This window comes from Ovis aries, chromosome 1 (assembly GCF_016772045.2).
Source record: "Ovis aries strain OAR_USU_Benz2616 breed Rambouillet chromosome 1, ARS-UI_Ramb_v3.0, whole genome shotgun sequence".
NCBI lineage: Eukaryota > Metazoa > Chordata > Mammalia > Artiodactyla > Bovidae > Ovis > Ovis aries.
In genome coordinates this window covers 140,259,294-140,279,637 of record NC_056054.1, presented here as the reverse complement: position 1 = coordinate 140,279,637, position 20,344 = coordinate 140,259,294, and the positions used below count along the sequence as shown (strand labels likewise).

At 37.5% G+C, this 20,344-nt stretch overlaps 1 protein-coding gene across 4 annotated transcripts in view; it reads left to right on the top strand.

Moving 5' to 3' along the window:
* CXADR (CXADR Ig-like cell adhesion molecule) overlaps positions 1–20,344 on the top strand; it is a 69,445-nt gene that overhangs the window by 42,490 nt on the left and 6,611 nt on the right. Inside the window, exons 7-8 of one of the 4 annotated variants that reach the window (XM_042230085.2) lie at positions 871–1,054; positions 19,947–19,974. The exons of 1 other annotated variant lie outside the window; for it this stretch is intronic. In XM_042230085.2, coding sequence (XP_042086019.1) covers positions 871–1,054; positions 19,947–19,974 — 212 coding nt within the window. Of the gene's footprint in view, positions 1–870; positions 5,323–19,946; positions 19,975–20,344 lie in introns of those variants that run through there. 2 more of the 4 variants (XM_004002819.6, XM_012187117.4) reach the window with 2 other exon arrangements.

Below are 20,344 nucleotides of genomic sequence, written 5' to 3'. Positions count from 1 at the left end.
TGGGGCCCTACTTTAAGAACCACTGCCGAATGGTTATCTCAAGGCTGTTTGCCTTCTCCCAATAAAGTACAGGCGTGAAGTTTTCAAGAAATGAAGATGTTAAGGTCGGTTAGTTTGTTTTTTAAAGGTCTGATTGTATCTAGTAGCTAGTTAATAGATCTATTGGTAATGTGATTTAATTTCTTAAAAATATTCTAAACCAGTAGATCTTAACTAGAAGTGCATTATAACATTGAATTATAGAACTTGTAAAAATAACAACATATGACCAAAGTAACACCCAGAAAATTGACATTTGCTGAGTCTGGGGTGGGGTCTGGCACTTTTCTTTTTGAAGTGTACCAGAAGTGACTCGAATATATATTCTATGTCAGTGCTTATTATGAAAATTCTTATGCCTGCTTCTCAGTTTTTCCAAACTTAAATCTACTAAGTTTTCAGCTAAAGTCTTAGATGAGTAGCTTTCATAATAAAAAGGATATTTTATCTTGTTCTTTTCTTTTGGTTGAAATATCTGTCGGTTTATTGACTATGAAGTATTACACGACTATAACCAGATTATCTAGATCAGTGATACTAGAATAGGGAAATATTTGAAGTTTGTTCTTTGTGAGACAACGTTACAGAGTCATGCATTTTTTAAAAACCCACATTTCATTGTGTGTGAAGGTGGAAACTCTGTACTGATGAGCTTGGGCCAAACACACAGTTGATGACACTATGCCTTCCTGTGCTTGTTCTCTGTGTGTCGCTTGCACTTTTGCACACTTGATGCTTAAATAGCGGCTCTTCCCTCATCCCTACCCATGATTCACAGCTCGCATAGTCTAAGATTTTTTAGAAACGTTCTTTGGGATCTTCGCTTTCTAGAGAAGACGTGCCTCCTCCCAAGAGCCGTACGTCAACTGCCAGAAGCTACATCGGCAGCAATCACTCATCCCTGGGATCCATGTCCCCGTCCAACATGGAAGGATATTCCAAGACTCAGTACAACCAAGTGCCAAGCGAAGACATGGAACGCGATGCTCAGAGTCCGACACTCCCACCCGCTAAGGTAGCTGCCCCTAATCTCAGTAGGATGGGGGCGGTGCCTGTGATGATCCCAGCGCAGAGCAAGGACGGGTCCATAGTGTAGAGCCTCTGTGCCCGTCACCCATGCTCTCCTCTGGAAATATGAACACCTGTACATTTTGCTACCAGCCTCAAAATACATGAGAAAAAAAAGCTAACCAAAAACTGTAAGAATAATACATCAAAAAGTTTTGTTTGGATATATTGAAATAGTAAAGGCATTGAAGTTGTGAGGATAGATTCATTATCTAAATAATATTTCCTTTAAGAGCTTGACTTTATAGATTTCTGAATATCAATACTTAAGTCAGATGTGGCACTTTGAGTATGAAATCAGAGGTGAAGAAGGAAATTGGTGAACTTTTGTGCATACCAAGTTGATACTTGAATCATCTGAAATTTCTGCCGTTGTCTTTAGATTGCTTTTTTCCCACTTAATTTATGTGACCCGATAGTGTTCCCCTAACCCCCTCAAAATTGGTAAAGAACGATTCATGGCAAAAATACTTACATGCATTTATGTTTGTTCTTGTTTTCACTTCTTTGAAAGCTTTGTGTTTGAAATATCTCTAATAACTAGAAAACACTACAGTGTTCTAGAAATCACCTAGTTCCGTGTAATTCATAAGCCTTGGTTATGAAATGATTTCTCAAGTATTTAATGGATAGATTGTTGTGGGTGGCAGGGACATAGGCTCTTTGGTATGCTAAATTAAAGGAGCATTTATCTGATTCGTTTGAAAAATTTGCTGTTACCTGTGTACGGTGATGACACTAGTGGTGCAATAGTGAGGATGGATTTTGCTGATTAATGTTCCAGTGGCCTGAGGTCTGCAGAACAGTGGCCTGCTGTCAAAGATGTAGAGTATTTTGCAGTTTCCAAGTAAATGCTGGCCCTGTGCTTTAGGTGATATTTTCCTAATAAGAAAAAAAATTATAACTCATTTATTGTTTGGCAGTTACAGATTGTCATTCTCTGAATTGGTTCTAAATTGAAGAATTTTTTGTTTTCCTGGTTCGGTTTTTTTGTGTTTGTGATGGTGTTGCGTAGTATATGTTCTAGAAAGGTAATCTGAAATTTACCCTCTTGAATGCAGTTCCTGGAGGATATTTTCTTCATAGACTTAGAATGATGAACTACGTTTTAAACTAGTAAGTGTCCTCTGTCAATTCTGTATTTCAGATTTGGGAGGATGTACAGTTGCTATTGTATGGCCAACATGTCTTGTGTAGTTTCAGAAAATCAAGTTGAGCTTGGAAAAGTTTGTCTTACTTAGTTTTGTGGAAGTGACTTAATCTTTAAAAAAAAAAAAGAGAGAGGAGAAATGAAAAGGAATTAGAAAAATACTCCTACTGCCAAATGTGTTAAATACTGTTTTAGTAGATGAAAGTGAATTTATTGTACTTCCCTTAAGACTGTGAGGGAGTGTAGATTTAGTAGAATGAGCCAACAATTTCTTTATAGTAATAAGCTCTGCAATAAATTATTTCACTAGCTCTAAAACCTTTTCCCTAGATTTTAGTAGGGAGTTGGTTTCTGTTCATCTCTTTGGGTGCTGTGGTGGTAAACGCTACATTATACAGTAATGTTGGCATGTATTTATGATTAGGCAGAGTATTGTATACATTTTTTAATGGCAAATTAAAGCTGAATGTGTAATGGATTCGTGTATAGTTTTACATATTTGGAAGCATTTTTAACATAGGTTTTTAACGTTACATAATGTTGCTTTTATACTTATGTTAACATTTTCATCTGTGCCTTTTGGGTAATTTAGTTTTATTATGAATTTCTGGTGCCTATGAGCTAGCTATCACCTGAAAGGTGCTTAGAGGTGAAGGTACTGTTCCTGAAAGTGCATCACTGTGATACCTATCTGTCCTCATACCTTCAGTCTTGCCTCTTCCTGTTCTTTTTGGATACAAGGTAACTGATTGTGTTACTCATATAAAGTTTTTAAAATGTCAACATCCCCTACACTCTTTGACTACTGTGTTTCTGATTTTATAGTAATAACTATTTTTGAATATCAGATCTCTGATCTGTTTTATATGAATAAAATGTATAAGGTATTATAGAAGTAAATAACTGAGCACAGACATTACTAATAAGAATTTTGGTCCTCCCTAGTCCCAGTTTTGTAATGAAAAGTATGCTATCAGTATAAGTAGAAATCCCTACAACAAGTGGGCATATGTAAGACTTTCCTTACCTTAGACTTCGTAGTTAATCTGGGATTTGGCTGTAGAATCTCTTCCGAAAGTGCTTTTCAGGCAAGAATCCTGGAGTGGTTGCCATTTCCTAGTCCAGGGGGTCTTCCCTACCCAGGGATTGAATCCGTGTCTCTTGCGTGTCTCCTGCATTGGCAGGTGGATTCTTTACCGCTAGTACCATCTGGGAAGCCCCCCATTGTTTTCTCTTCCCTTAGACTTCGCAGTTAATCTAGGATTTGGCTGTAGAGTCTCTTCCAGAATGCTTCCTTCCAATCCAGGTCCATTACCACCTACAGCCTGAGAAACAAGCTGAGGAAAAAAGGCCACTGTCATGACCTCAAGAGACCTGTGAGATGTGGTTGAGTTTAGAGGACAGAACTCAGTTTTCAGTTTATATCTCCAGCTACTCATAAATTTCAGTGAATCCAAAAGTCAGATAGTACTGATAACTTCCTAAATAATTCTGACTGATAGTTTCCACTGAATTAGAGAGCAAATATTTGTTCTGTTGAATTACTGTTGGTAATCATCAAGCAAGTCAACAAAAGATTATTATTCAAGCATTTCGAAACGTCAGTCAAGGACAGTACTGAACCATCAGAGCAAAGCTGTTCCATTCCACTTTGTACCTAAGAGAGTGACACCATCTTTTTGAGTTAGTTGGGGTACCTTTAAAGGAAATATAGAGGTTATAATTCTGTGTTTTGAATATGTAGGTTATAGGTGCTTGTTTTCATATGGCAACCTTACTAATATTTCCCTGTTTGGAGATCAAAAACAATATTGATTAAACTGGCCAGTTATTCCAGGCAGATAACCTTTAAATTTGGGCTGTCATGGAGTTGTTACAATGGAAACACAGACTGAGTGTGTCTTATGGGGAGGTTAATTCAAGAAACACAATTGGATTATTGGTATGAAGACCTGGTTCTTATTAAAAAGATGATTTTTAGGATTGAGTTCTGGAAATTTGTAGCAGGTGAAGGGGCAGATAAGATAGTTTGGTTAAATATGAAAAGAATTCATTGCATGAAGTTGGATATCCAGTCCTGTAATGTATGACTTCTTAACTATTCTCTGTCTTTCTGTGTATGTGCAGCATGTAAATTTGAAGTTATATAAACGTTTAAAGTTTTTTTTCTAATCTTTTTTCATCTCCATAGTGTTTAAGGCTTTCAGATGGCCTTATTCCAGTGTGCAAAGAAAACAAATTCATATTTTTGGTGGTTAATGCTTTGATGTGTCATGTAAGGAGTAGTTTGTAGAAAATGTTGGCACAATTTTAACTTTTTAGTGGCTTGTGACATATATTATATATATGTGTGTATATATATATATATATCTTTATAATATTTCTGTGTTTAGTAGTATAAATGTTCTGGGCAAGTTTTACTATTTCAAATGCCTTTGGATATTCTTGCAATAAAGGCGACATGTTCTGTAGTTAGACCTTTTTTACTCATTTGACACTAAAATGGTTCATAACTGAGCACAAATTCTACCTAATAGAAATAGGAATGAACAATATATATATTGGTGAATTGTGGTTCTGTTTGTCTTATGAAAGGTAACACCAATACACATTTGTTGTTTTGGCTTCTCACTGTTAATTAAAATCTAGTTTTGCAAAATATCCTAGTTTGTGATTTCAGAGTGTGGTAAATGTCAGTAGAGTTTGGTTTAGACCTCAAATACTAAAAGCTTCAAAGAACTCTGTTTTCTACTAACTTATTTTATGACACAAGTGTTGAGAGAGCCACAATTCACTGATTCTCCTATTCTCATCCCTAACTGTGAATTTTTGTGACAAATACACTTGTACTACTGAGGAGAAATATTTTGACACTTCACATATGCAAGTAGAGAACTGCGAGTGTCAGTTTCAAAAATGATTTTTTTGTATTTCAAGTTTCTGGCTTAAATATCCAATGGTGCAGATTTTGAAATTTGTAAGAACAAAGTTTGGTTTCAAAAAAGCCAAAAACTTGCTCTAGTTTTGTGACTTTGTGTACTTTGAAAATAAAATCAAGAAAGCAATTTTTTTGCCTCATGGTGTGGCTTCATTGTGCCTCTTATTTAAAAAGAAAACGTCTACTTTATAATGTTTCAATATACTGTTCTCCCTGCTTTCCTGAGCCAGGGTTTCTTCCCCTGCAACCCCCTTGCATCTTTTATTAAAGATCAGAACAATCACACAGCAATGAAAACTTATCCATGAAAATGTTTCCAGTCTTGTGCATCTATATGACAGTGTATAACAATGTTTTTGGGGTTGAAGCCTCCAAAATTCCATGGAGGATCATGTCACAATTACAGTCTAAACTCAAGAGTCTTCAGATACATTAAAAATGTGTGTACAGTGACTTCCCTGCTGACCCAGTGGTAAGACTCCATGCTTCCCATTCAGGGGGTTCGGGTTCAGTCCCTGGTTGGGGAACTAAAATTCCCCATGCCCCATGGTATGGCCAAAACGAAAAAATGTTCATCCATATATGTATTAAATACACATACATCTAGTTATGCTTTAAAGCTATTTTCATTGACTCTAAACAGTGATTTCAGAAAAAAAATGGGGTAGTAATGCTTTTGTAAGAAGATATTTTGAGAAATATTTTGTTTTTAGTATAGTTTCTCAACCTTGGCTCTTTTAACATTTGGGGATGGATGATTCTTGCTTGTGGAGGACTATCTGTGCATTGCCGATGTTTAGTGGCATTGCTGACCTTTACCTACAAAGTGCCCATAGCTCCTGCCCTCCCTGCCAAGAGGTGACAACCAAAAATGTCTTCAGTGTTGCCAAATAGTCACTGGGGTGGGACAAAGCCACCCCTGGTTGAGAGTCAGTGGTTTATACTAATGTGAAGCTTTCTACTCACGTTGAAGAGCATAGACTTTGGAGTCAGACATATCCGAGTACCATTTATTACTGGATGCCTTACTTTACTTCAGTTGCCTGGTGTTTAAAATGAGGATAAAAATACCTGCATCACAGGGGATGCTGGAAGATTTTAAAGAAATAAAATTGATATAATGATGAAAATTCTTTGCATTTGTCCCTGTTGGCTGGGATGCTGATAGTGAGGCACAGATTTTCAGAGCAGCAAGATTACGATAATATAGGCTTAGTGAAACTACTAAGTATAATTTAATGCTTTTCATTTAGATCATATTTTAAATATGCATGTCTGAAGGCCAGATCATACTTCTGGATAATTAAGTGCCAAATGGCAAAACTGTTGAAATTGAGACAGAATTTTTGTCTCAAATTTGAGCATGAAATAATATATTGTTAAATAAAAATGGTTCAACTCTAAGGTGTAAACAAATGTAATTTCTAAATGTGGCAAAGGCAGCCAAAAAAAGATCAGGAAGCCAGTGCTAGAAACTCAGCTGTTTTTCTTGCTGGTATTTCTGATGTACAAATCATATGGGATTTGTTGTTTTTCTACTTACATGATTTTTCTAAATTTTTAAACTATTTAGAGGGGAAAAAAGTCATCCTAAGATAACTGCAGAGAAAGTAGAATTTCCAGAGTTAATGAAGCACTGAGAAATAAATTTTAGTCCAGTTAACCAAGGACTAAGTTCTCGATCAGTATGCTTCTTGGGGTGTAGGACCCTCAACATTGCCAGTATGGGCCTTTATGGCACAGAACCTTTTGCATTCTAATTGTTCAGCATGCTCAGTATATCTTCTTGATGAGTTTGACCTTTATCCCCAGTTCTTAACTCTAATTTTCATATTGCATAGTAAATGCTGAATAAATTTTTGGAAGGGACGTTACGGGCGTGTGTCATGTGTTTCGTAAGACGATTAGCCTGATTTCTTCCAAGAAGACAATATCAAGAGAAAAAGGGTGAGTGAGTACATGCGGTGATGGAAAATTGTGCATAGGGCTTAAAAAGATAACTTGTGCAAATAAAGACTAGGTGAACTGACTCAATAAGAGCCAACACAGAAACAACCTAGTTATTATACGAGCCCAGAGCAGTGGAGAAGCATTGGAGAAATACATTTGTAAAGCCCTCCTCAGAGATTCCGAGTAGATTCAGGTAAGGTCAGTGGGTCTGTGTCTCTCCCAGGTTATTTTCAATAATCACCCAAACTTGGGAACTTCTGAATTGTTTGGAAAACTCTGTGCAGATGACTGGTGTCCATGCTCCGTCACTTGTAGAATGTTTCTTCTTGAGCTTCACGAACTTTTGAGTCCACCTTCAATGAGACCAAACTTGTATATCTTGGCCTAATTTGAATATCAAAATAATGTTTCAGAATTTAGGGAAACCTACTTAGGTAAATAAAGCAGCATATCTTAGAAGATTTTATTTTTAATGAAAAAAATTGTTTTAGATGACATTAGGTCAGTTGTTTTCAAGTCTCTGAAAAAGATTAGTCTCCCGAACAGACCTGGTCATTTATGATTAATTCTGTGTATAGTTGTATTAGTTTGCTGGGGCTGCCATAACAAAGTACCACAAATTGGGTGACTTAAAAAATAGAAAGTTACTGTCTCACAGTTCTGGAGGCTAAAGATCTGAGAGCAAGGTTATGGTAGGATTGGTTCCTTTGCCAAAAAAATTTGAAGTCTAGTTAGTGGATTTACAATATTGATTTCAGGCATACAGCACTGTGCTTCAATTTTTTTTTAATAGATTATACTCCATTCAAAGTTATTATAAAACAATGGCTGTATATACATGTGCTGGATGATAAATACTTGTAAGCTTATTTTATACATAATAGTTGGTATCTCTCAATCCCATACTCCTCTCCTCCCCCTCTCTGCTGATAACCACAAGTTCTATATTTATGAGTCTTTTTGTTTTGCATATATATTCACTTGTATTAGTTTTTTATTCCATGTGCAAGTGATATCATACAGTATTGATCTTTCTCTGACTTAATTCACCAAGTATAATATTCTCCAGGTCCACCCACATTGCTGCAAATGGCAGAATTTCATTCTTGTTAATGGATGAGCAGTATTCCATTTTATATATATATATATGTGAGATTATATATATATAAATTATGAAATTTTATATATATGGATATAGATATATATGGTGGTGGTTTAGTTATGTCCCACTCTTTGCGACCGCATAGACTGTAGCCCACCAGGCTCCTCTCTCCGTGGGATTTCCCAGACAAGAATACTGGAGCAGGTTGCCATTTCCTTCTCCACATCTTAATCAGTCATCTGTTGGTGGGCACTTGGGTTGCTTCCATGTCTTGGCTATTGTAGTAGTGCTGTTATGAACATTAGAGTACACTTATCTTTTCAAATTTGTGTTTTCATTTTGTTTGACTGTATACTCAGGGATGGAATTGTTGGATCACACAGCAATTCTATTTTTAGTTTTTGAAGAACTTCCATACTATTTTTCATAGTCAGTCAGTTCAGTCACTCTGTCGTGTATGATTCTTTGCAACCCCGTGGACTGCAGCATGCCAGGCTTCCCTGTCCATCACAAAGTCCCAGAGCTTGCTTAAACTCATGTCCATCAAGTCGGTGATGCCATCCAATCATCTCATCCTCTTTCGTCCCCTTCTCCTCCTGCCTTCAGTTTCCCAGCATCAGGGTCTTTTCCAATGGGTTGATTCTTTGCATCAGGTGGCCAAAGTATTGGAGCTGCAGCTTCAGCATCAGTCCTTGCAATGAATATTCAAGGTTGATTTCTTTTAGAATTGCCTGATCTCCTTGCAGTGCAAGGGACTGTCAAGAGTCTTCTCCAACACCACAATTCAAAAGCATCAATTCTTCAGAGCTCAGCTTTCTTTATAGTCCATCTCTCACTTCCATACACGACTACTGGAAAAACCATAGCTTTGCCTATACGGACCTTTGTTGGCAAAGTAAGGTCTTTACTTTTTAATATGCTGTCTAGGTTTGCCACAGCTTTTTCTTCCAAGGAGCAAGCGTTTTTAATTTCTTGGCTGCAGTCACCATCTGCAATGATTTTGTAGCCCAGGAAAATAAAGTCTGTCAGTGTTTCCATTGTTTCCCCATCTATTTGCCATGAAATGATGGGACCGGATGCCATGATCTTCATTTTTTGAATGTTGTGAGTTTTCAGCTAGCTTTTTCACTCCTCTTTCACTTTCATCAAGAGGCTCTTTAGTTCCTCTTTGCTTTCTGCCATATTGCATATCTGAGATTATTGATATTTCTCCCAGTAGTCTTAATTCCAGCTTGTGCTTCATCAAGCCTGGCATTTCATATGATGTACTCTGCATATAAGTTAAATAAGCAAGGTGACAATATACAGCCTTTTCCATGGTAGCTAAATATTTTCATTAGTAGCTGTATCAATTTACATTCCCATCAACAGTATACAAGGGTTCCGTCTTCTCCACATCCTCACCAACATTGATTTGTAAGACTTTTCAGTGATAGCCATTCTGACAGGTGTGAGGTAATGTGGTTTTGATTTGCATTTTTGATCATTAGTGATGACCATCATGTCGTGTACCTTTTGGCCATTCATATGTTTTTGAAAAAGTATCTCTTCAGGTTTTCTGCCCCTTTTTAAAAAAATTATTTTTAATTGAAAAATAATTATTTTACAAAATTTTTGTTGGCTTCTGCCAAACATCAACATGAATCAACCATAAGTATATGTATGTCCCCTCCCTCTTGAACCTCCTTCCCATCTCCCTCCCCACCCCTCCCCTCTAGGTTGTTAGCCCCTGTTTGGGTTCCCTTAGTCATGCACCAAATTCCCATTGCCTGCCCATTTTTTAATCAGTTTGTTTGTCTTTGATATTGAGTTGCATGAACATTTTATATATTTTGGATATTAAACCTTTACCCATCTTATTGTTTGCACATTTCTCTCTTTTAGTAAGATGCCTTTTTGTTTTGTCGACAGTTTCCTTTGCTGTGCAAGAGCTTTTCAATTTAATTAGGTCCCATTTGTTCGTTTCTGCTTTTGTTTCCTTTGTGTTAGGAGACAGACCCAACAAAATATTACAATTTGTTTCCAAGAGTATTCTCCCTGTGCTTTCTTTTAGGAGTTAAATGGTTTCTGGTCTATATTTAGGTCTCTAATTCATTTTTAGTTTAGTTTCTGTATGGTATGAGAATATGTTCTAATTTCATTCTTTTACATGTAGCAGTCCAGTTTTCCCGCTTACTGGAAGTCCGCTTACTGAAGAGACTGTCTTTTCTCCGTTGTGTGTTCTTGCTGCCTTTGTCATAGATTAATTGGCCATAGGTGTGTGGGCTTATTCTGGGCATTCTGTCCTGTTCCATTTATCTGTTTTTGTGCCAGTACCGTATTGTTTTGATTATCATAGCTTTGTAGTATAGTCTGAAGTCAGTGAGCATGCATGATTTCTTCAGCTTTGTTCTTTACTCTCAAGGTTGCTTTGGCTATTGGGGATCTTTTGTGGTTCCAAATAAGTCATAGGATTTTTGTTCTAGTTCTATAAAAAATGTCATGTGTGAAATTATCTTTCAATTGAAAACTATAAAAATTTTTTTAAATGTCATGGGTATTTTGATAGGAATTGCATTGCATTGATAGATTGCCTTGGGTAATATGGACATTTTAACAATATTTTTCCAATCCATGAACATGGAATTTCTTTTCATTTAGTTGTGTTTTCAGTTTCTTTCATCATTGTCTTATAGTTTCAGAGTGTAGGTCTTTCATCACCTTGATTAAGTTTATTTCCAGGTAATTTATTCTTTTTGATACAGTTGTAAATGGGATTCTTTTTCTTACATTCTCTTTGTGATAATTCATTGTTAGAGTATAGAAAAACAACACAATTCTGTACATTAATCTTGCATCCTAAAACTTTGGTGAGTTTATTTCTTAGTTCTAATAGCTTTCTTGGTGGAGGAGGTTGGTTCCTTCTGATTGTTGTGAGGGAAGTCCTCTCTCCATGGCTTGTAGATGGCTGTCTTCTCTCTGGGTCACTTCAGGTCACCGTCCCTCTGTGTGTCTATCACTGTGTCCTAGTTTTCCCTTTTTATAAGGACACCACTCCTATTGGATGAAGACCCAACCCTAATGACCTTATTTGAACTAATCGTATCTTCAACAACCCTATTTTCAAATAAGGTAACATTCTCAGGTACTGGAGATTAGAACTGCAGCATAGGAATTTAGGGGCACACAGTTCTATCCATAACAGCAATGATGATTGGAAATTGTGAAGCAGAACTAATGAAATAGTGAAAGTTGGACAGAATACATTCCCAGAAAGTTTTCCTTTTTTTCTTAGTTGTTAATGGTATGGTAAAAGAAATATCAGCACCTAAGTAACTATGCCAATATATTTTTTTTCATAGTTTTCAGTCTCCCCAGTTCTTAACCCAGGAGTATACTATCTTTATTTCAAAGATGGAATGACCATAACACACTATTCACCTCACATCTGCTTGTCAGGTGAAAGAGTCATTGATGAAATGATTATGGATTGTCTTCTTATGAATCTTTCTGACAAGGTGAAACTATTTTTCCAGGGAAATCGATTTTTAAAGTTCTGTATTTCAAGTTGCTAATACAGTTTTTTGTGAAGTGAACAGCTTTTTTTTTTAAATGTTTCAGATAGGTAGTGCACATGAGAGAGAGTGAAATGTAAATCACCTTCTCATTCATGTTTTTCAGTTTCTGTCCTCAGTTTCCTTCAAGAAACATAACAATTTTTTGTTAATTTTTTAAATAAGTAGTTCATTAATGGGGTATAAAATTTATAAGGTATAAGAGCATGTAGTGAGAAGTATGATCAGTTTCTTATTTATCCTTCTAGAAATACTTTACACTTACAGAGATACATGTCTGTATTTTTAATACTTATTTTAAAAAACTAATAGTAAATGGATTGGCCATAGGGGTATGAGGGGATATTGAGTGGGAAATGAAAACATTGAATCCTGTTTATATTAGAAATCATTGGAATCTATGCAGGATGATAGTAGGCAGGTGAATTCTGAACCTGGATCTAAATAGAAAACTCAGGGCCAGAGATATAATTGTGGCAGTCACAAGCATGAAGACAAGAATAGAGCATGACGGAGGAATAATAAAGGTGGGGATTGGAGCCCTGACTCTTTGCGTGTTTGAAAGTTAAGCTAAGGAGTTCAGTTTTGAACATGTTGAAAGTTTGAGAAGTTTGTTATGTGTATTAACGAAGTGTTGGATGGATACATGGATATGTGGATCTAGAGTGTGAGGGGTGGGCTGAAAATGGAAGTCATGTGTGTGAAAACTTTGGAGGTTACTCAGGAAGTGATGTAGGGGACGATGAGTGACCAAACCAGGCACTTCACTTATGGAACCAGTAAGAAAATGAAGGGGGGGGAAAGTGTATGTGTGTGAAAGGTTTGATATTGTGGGAGTCCAATGCTGTCAGCTAGTGGAGAGCTAGTATTCCTGGAAACTTTGGAAGAGCTGTTCCAAACCAACTTTCTGTTCCTGTTGAGAAGGTTTTTCTGGTATTTTGAAGAGTTTCTGTTCCTCAGTTTTGGATTTTTATTTTTTAGGGGATTGCTGCTTTAGTTGGAGAGAGAAGTACCCAGCAGGGATCCATTTATTGAACACATTTTATTTTGTTATTACAAGCAGTCAGTGTAGATGTGGGGTGGGGTGGGGCCTTCAGACAGGGTAACACTATAAAATGAGTTTGGAAGACAACTTGCCTGGTTCTATCTGGGTAACCTTAGACAAAACATTTTACCTGTATTCTCCTTTTCCTTAACACTACAATGAGAATCATAGGAGCAACTCTGTGGAATTTTTCTGAGAATGATTAGTGCATCTGAGGCACTTAGGCTAGCACATCGGTGCTCTGTAAGCATTGGTTGCTGTCATCATGATGATTACTGTGTTGTAATAGCAGTATTGGCCTCATATCTTATGGGATTGGGTGACTGTATCCCTTTCCCCAAGACCGTTCTGTCTTTGCCTGTTATCTCACTGTAAATACATACAGCAAAAGATGTTTTGCTCAAGAAAATGTCTCAGTTTGGACAGCAAGATCTGCCATTACCCTGCCTTTGACATGTATGAAGTCATGGTGATGTAGTACTTGGCATAAAGAAAGGAAATGTCTGTGTTCACTTTTTCTGACACTGTTCAATGAAAAGCAACACCAATATAATTACATATAATTAAATTTCCTTTATTTTTAGGTTATTCCTACAAGTCTAGAACATGCACCAGAACTACTATAACGCATGGCATTGTCCCATGTGTTACGTAGGAATATTTACCAGTATGGAAAGTAGTGAAGAAGCGTCAGTTCCAAAACAGGTTTAACTCATTACACCTTCTAAATTTGATTTCATCTGACTTGAATGGTGGAATATTTTGAAAAACTCTTTCCTTATTAAGATAGCATTGTAACAACAGTAAATGAGGTGAAAAATAATTTCACCTAAATGACGTCACTACCAAAGACCTTTCTGTTCTATTTCTCTTCTAGTACATTTAATATCCCTATTATTTTTAAAGTGAACGTCCTCTATTTGATTTCTTTCTCCTACGTGGTATTGTATCATATTTGTATATCTTACCTGTTGTTAAAAGTATTTATATATATTATATCCATTTTAATAGCTGCATGATGTTTAAGATGATCCTGTATAATTCATTTTTTTCCCCACTGTTGGCCCTAGAAGTTGCTTCTGATTTTTTGGTTATATGTAATTTGATTTGCATTCCTAGAGTCTCCCCCATCCTTTGAGGTATTTCAGAGCACAAGTATTAAAACAGTGGGTTGTTAGGGCAAGTTAAGTTGTGGGATATAAGTGAAAGTAATGTTTAGTTGTTTCTTATACAACTAAACTAGATTATTTCACAGGCTTCTTTTTGTGAATGCAAAGCACAATTTGAGGAACCTGGTAAGGGGAAAAAGTGAAGTTCTGGCCTTTTTAAGCCAAAGGCATATATATATATATATATATATATACATTAAATCTGAAGGAAAAAAAAAGGGAGGTGGGGTAAAATCACTCAGGAGAGAGTTGTGTGGGATGAGAAGAGGACCCGAGTCAGCCCTCTGGAGCACAACAGGCTGAAACAGAAACCATTCTGGGCATGAAGTCATTCATAATGATGGACCAGTTCTGATGGAATGGTTGTCCCAACCCTTAGTTCTGTGGGTTGAAGCATGGATGAGAGCTGAGGAGGATCTAGAAACACAGTTAACATTCAAAACACACCCCACTCAGATTAAATCCTACCAAGTCCAAACAGTTCTTGTTTGTCTTCCCATGATATCCCCACCAGCTCTTGAGATGTCTGATTCATAAGATGCAATTTGAAAGCTATATCAGACTATCCTTTCAATATTCTTGGCCATGAAGGGAAGCAGGAAGGCAGAGGAAACAGTAACTAGAGTGGGGTAAAGGTTAGTTACTTTGTGAGGCTGCGGAAAAGGAGTCTGGAAAGAGGAAGGGGTCAAAACGGAATGTGGGCAGGATTGAGTTGACGAAATCAAAGGGAGCATCTTCTGAGACTGAGGGGAAAAGTCAGTGAGGCTGGGAGCAGGTTTAATAGGATTGTGACTGTGGATGGAATATAATTAGATAGTCTCACTTTTCTCCAGGAAGTAAAGGTGAGGTCATACTCTGGGAGGGTTGGGGGTGGGTGGCTAGGTGGTAAGAGGACTGAGGAAAAAGATGAAATTAGAAAGTTTTGGTTGAAGAATGGAAGAGGGAGGAGGCTAACACACACAGAAAAGGGACCTCAGATCTGAGGGCGCAGATGTGGTTTCAGCCATGATGTGTTATGCCTAGCCTGTTTAGCATCTGGTACTAGAGCTGACTAAAATTAAGTATTCAGTGAAAGCGTGCTTGTATGATTTGTTTCAGCTCTGTTGCTTTTATAAAAAGAAATATCCTTTTCCATTCGTTTACTACTTGCTCAGAGAGAACTGGAAGCATCTAACCTCAGGAAGACCTGAAGACGTGATTGTTGCTCAGTCACTAAGTTGTGTCCGACTCTTTGCAACCCCATGGACTGCAGCACACCAGGCTTCCCTGCCCTTCACCAACTCCTGGAGGTTGCTCAAACTCATGTCCATCAAGTCAGTGATACCATCCAACCATCTCATCCTCTGTCTTCCCCCTGCTCTTGCCCTCAATCAGATTCCCAGCATCAGAGTCTTTTCTAATGAGTTGGCTCTTTGCATCAGGTGGCCAAAATATTGGAGCTTTCAGCATAAGTCCTTCCAGTGAATTTTGACTGCTTTAGATAGAAATAATCTATCCGATATTTGAAGTGAGTAGATGACTCAAGGTTAATCTTAAAACACTTCAGTGCATTCCCTTGCTCAAAAGTTTTCCTGGACAACAACTAAAAGTCCACACTCTGCCTACCTTTAAACTTTCACAGCTAGCTCTCCACTGCAGCATTTACTCTATGCTTATGCTTGCATATATGTACATGTATATTGTGTGTTCAGTCGCTCAGCTGTGTCCGACTCTTTCCGACCCCATGGACTGAAGCCTGCCAGGCTCCTCTGTCCCTGAAATTCTCCAGGCAAGAATACTGGAGTGTGTTGCCATTTCCTCCCCCAGGGGATCAAACCCAGGTCTCCTGCACTGCAGGCTGATCTTTACCACTGAGTCACCAAGGAAGCCCCAATGTGTGTTTTTTTTAAAATAATGTTTTATGCACACTTACTAATTTAACAAATCCTCTCAGACCATCCTACGTCTATTTATCTATCATTTATATGTCTATCTAAAATAATCTTATTTTCAAAACTCTATAATATTACTTCAGAGTGCTACACTGTAACTTACTTAACCAGTCTCCAATTGACCACTTAAGTTGATCCCTTTTTTTTTGATACAGTGAGTAAAATTATAAGTAGTATTTGTCTATATATCAGTTTTCTTATGTGCAAATATATCTTTAAACTTCTAGAAGAGAGAGGTATAAGTAAAGTCTCTTCTGATAAGCTGTTATTATAATATCTTCTTTAATTAGTATAGCAGCTTATGCTTGCAACGGATAAGAGTGCTTTACTTATCTCCTTCCAGTTCCTCAACAATACTCTTAGCCAACATTTTTTATCTTTCCTGATCTCTGAGAAGAAAATTTTGTCATGGCTTAAAATTCTATTTCTGTGTAGTTAATTGAGCATCTTTTCCTGTTTCAAAACCATTTGTGGTTTTGAGAACTTTGTTCATATGCTTTGCCCATGTTTCTTTTATATCACAATTCTGCTTATTTGGTATGTGTATGGTGTGTGTTAGCCACTCAGTCATGTCTGACTCTTTGCGACCCCATGGATTGTAGCCCACCAGGATCTTCTGTCCATGGGATTCTCCAGGCAAGAATACTGGAGTGGGTTGCCATTCCCTTCTCCAGGGGATCTTCCCAACCCAGGGATGGAACCCAGGTCTCCCACATTGCAGGCAGTTTCTTTACCGTCTGAGCCGGTGCTCTTAAATATTATAAAAAATAGCCCTTTGTGATATGAAATGCACTTTTTTCCCCTCTTACCAGGTTACGCTGCTTCTTCCATTCTGCATGTGGTCTTACCTTTTTCTGACCTTGTAATCCCAATCTTCCTTCCTGCTACTGCTAAGTCACTTCAGTCGTGTCTGACTCTGTGCGACCCCATAAACAGCAGCCCACCATGCTCCGCCGTCCCTGGGATTCTCCAGGCAAGAACACTGGAGTGGGTTGCCATTTCCTTCTCCAATGCATAAAAGTGAAAAGGGAAAGTGAAGCTGCTCAGTCGTGTCTGACTCTTAGCAGCCCCAAGGACTGCAGACTACCAGGCTCCTCCGTCCACGTGACCTTCCAGGCAAGAGTACTGGAGTGGGGTGCCATTGCCTTCTAATCTTCCTTCCTAAGCTCCCCTAATTTTTTCCTTCTTGAGATTGTACCTTCTGAGGAAACTGAGGGTCCCCCTTCTTCACCTGTCTCCTCTCTGTAAGCAGATGTCAACACTTCTCAAAGACAGATCATGTTTATATCTAAATGATCAATGCATAATAGATTCTCAGTTAAACTTTGTTGATGGAGTAGGAATGGCAATGCACTCCAGTATTCTTGCCTGGAAAATCCCAGGGAAGGAGGAACCTAGCGAGGTACAGACCATGGTATCACAGAGTTGGATACCACTGAGCAATTAAGCACATGCACTCAAACTTTGTTAATAATAATTGAAGCAGTTGTATGTTCATATCAATTCATTGCCACAAGTGTACCCATCATTGTGTACTTCTTCATCATTTATCCTTGGTTTCTTCAAGTTTCTGGAGTTTTTGCCCAGAGCAGTTTTATGGAATCAGCACAAACTACTAATGGTGAAAATGAGTTATCTTGCACTTGAAAAAGAAGATGTGTTGGTCGTGTGTTAGGTCAACTGTCACGTTGGCTACTGGCACTGTGTTCTTTTTATGTTGCTAAGTAGGACATTTTTCCTCATGGTGTCCCAGAACTGTCAACAGTGAGAACATTTCTGGAGAACAGTAGAGTGACCTTGCAATTCTGAGAGAAGACTCTGATGGTGAAGATCCAGTAGTCCCCCCTTACCCCTGGGGCATACAGTCGAAGACCTCCCTTGGACACCTGATCTGCAGATAATACTGAACCCTGTGTTTACTGTGTTTTTCCTACACATACATACCTGTTACTGTTTCATTTACAAATAGGCACAGTAAGATAAATAACTAATAATACAGAACAATTATAACAATATGCTATAATAAAATTTATGTGAATGTAATCCCTCAAAAATCTTATTGTACAAATTTAAAGCCTTTTCCATTTAATTAAATACCTGCCCCTCTCAGTGGCTATAACTTGGCAGTTTGAAGTGTGACAGGAAAACCACCACAGATTTTTTTTTTTTTCCTTTTCACAATTTACGGATGAAACATTTATTCTTCCTGTAGATGTTAGCAACATCAGCAGTTTTTTCTTATTGAGTAAAGTTTTACATTTCACTTAAAGGAAGCACTTTATGACTTTTCTTGGGCATATTACAATTACCAGCATCGCTACATTTGCTAGAGCTATCATTAAATAACAAAGGGTTACCGGGACACGAATGTTCATCTGATGACTGAGAGGGTCGCTAAGTGACTAGCAGGTGGGGTACACAGGACAAAAGGATGCTTCATGTCCCTGGCAGGATGAACAGCGTGGTGCAATATTTTGTCACACTGCCCGAACAGTGTGCAGTTTAAAACTTATGAATTGTTTATTCATAACAGTAATATTAAATGGAAAAGTGTTTGGACCATGGTTGACTGCAAGTAAGTGAAACCGTGGAAAGTGACACTATGCAGAGGACTACTGTGCCAATGATTTGAAACCTTTTGGACAATCAGCCCTCCATCATTCAGTCTCCACCAGCCTTTTGACCTCCCGATAAGGGGGAAGATGATTAATATGTTCACAGAAACAAGAGAACACAAAGCAAGATAATTACATGAAAGGAAATGTAATCTCTGCCTTGCCAACTTAAAGATACAGTCTGTTACATCCAAGACACTGGATAGTAGCCAACAGAACTTGATGAACACATGTTTTTTGTAGGTTTGATTTTTTGGTGTGTGATTTTGTGGCATTTTAATTTTCACATTATGGGCAAAAGATTTGTAATATAGTTAAGTGAAGAAAATTCACATAGCAGTTAAATTTGGTAAAAGCCAAACAACCCGCAAGATATCCTTGGGCTATGTTATCTAATTCAGTATCATTTTATGAGGGCTTCCCTGGTGGCTCAGTGGTAAAGAATCCACCTGACAATGCAGGAGACTCAGGTTTGATCTCTGGGTCAGGCAGATCCCCTGGAATAGGAAATGCCAACTCGCTCCAGTATTCTTGCCTGGAAAATTCCATGGACAGAGGAGCCTGGCGGGCTACAGTCCATGGGGTCACAAGGAATTGGATATGATTTAGCAACTAAGCACAAACATCATTTTATGAAAATATCAAGATTCAGAAAGGTCTGGATTTGCCAAAGCAAACAGAAATGAAATTCAGGTCTCCTGATTCTATTTTTTTGGCTGTGTGGGCTTCTCTAATTGTGCACTGGTTTAGTTGTGACATGCATATGACATCTTAGTTCCCCAACTAGGGATCAAATCCTCTTCCCCTGAATTGCAAGGCAGATTCTCAACCACTGGACCACCAGGGAAGTCCTGATATTAGATGACTGACTATATATTGATACATTTTAAATATTTAAAATGTTTATTGGATAGATCATTTGTAATGGTTTCCCACCTAAACTTTTTGATTGGTAGTCCTAATCATGCTAGGGAGGGTAATTTTACAGTAAATCTGCATGCCAAATCCCTGTCAAAGAGCTTGCATTTTAATTTTTTCTGTCCAGATTTCACAGTGACTATTGAGCATCCACAAGCGGTCTTTTCAGATTTATAAAATAATTTGATCTTACCAGCTATCAATATCTGATTTTAAATATGGTCTCTATTAGCAATATTAGGAAACATGAAAAAATCATATTTCAATTTAACTCAGGTGAAAAAATTTAAGTTTACATTTGTCATGTTCCAGTCACTTTAGACAGTTTATAAATTTTAAATATTTATTTTTAATCAGTAAATTTTTTCATGTCTTTATATGTGTTTGATGAATGATCAATAAGATTCAAAAATAATTTTTCATTAAATTTAGTGAAACAGTCCTATTTTTCTGTTGAAATTTTACAGCTTATTAACTCCGACTTGATGGACGTGAGTTAAGTCTGAGTGAACTCTGGGAGATGGTGATGGACAGGGAGGCCTGGCGTGCTGCGATTCATGGGGTCGCAAAGAGTCGGACACGACTGAGCGACTGAACTGAACTGAACTTGATTCTTACCAAATTTATCATCTGTAGACTTTCTGTATGTAAATTAAAGTGGCAGCTCTGAAACCAATTTGCTCATTTATTTCTGGACTTCAAAGGAATACCTCCCTCCCCTCAACCATCTCCAACAAAGGAGATATATATTTAAATAATGTGGCTAAGAAAAATTTCCTAAAGAGATCGGTAGCTTAATAGCTACTGATAAAGACTGGTTAAATCAATTAAGGTATATAAGTATGAATACCATGAAAATATTAAA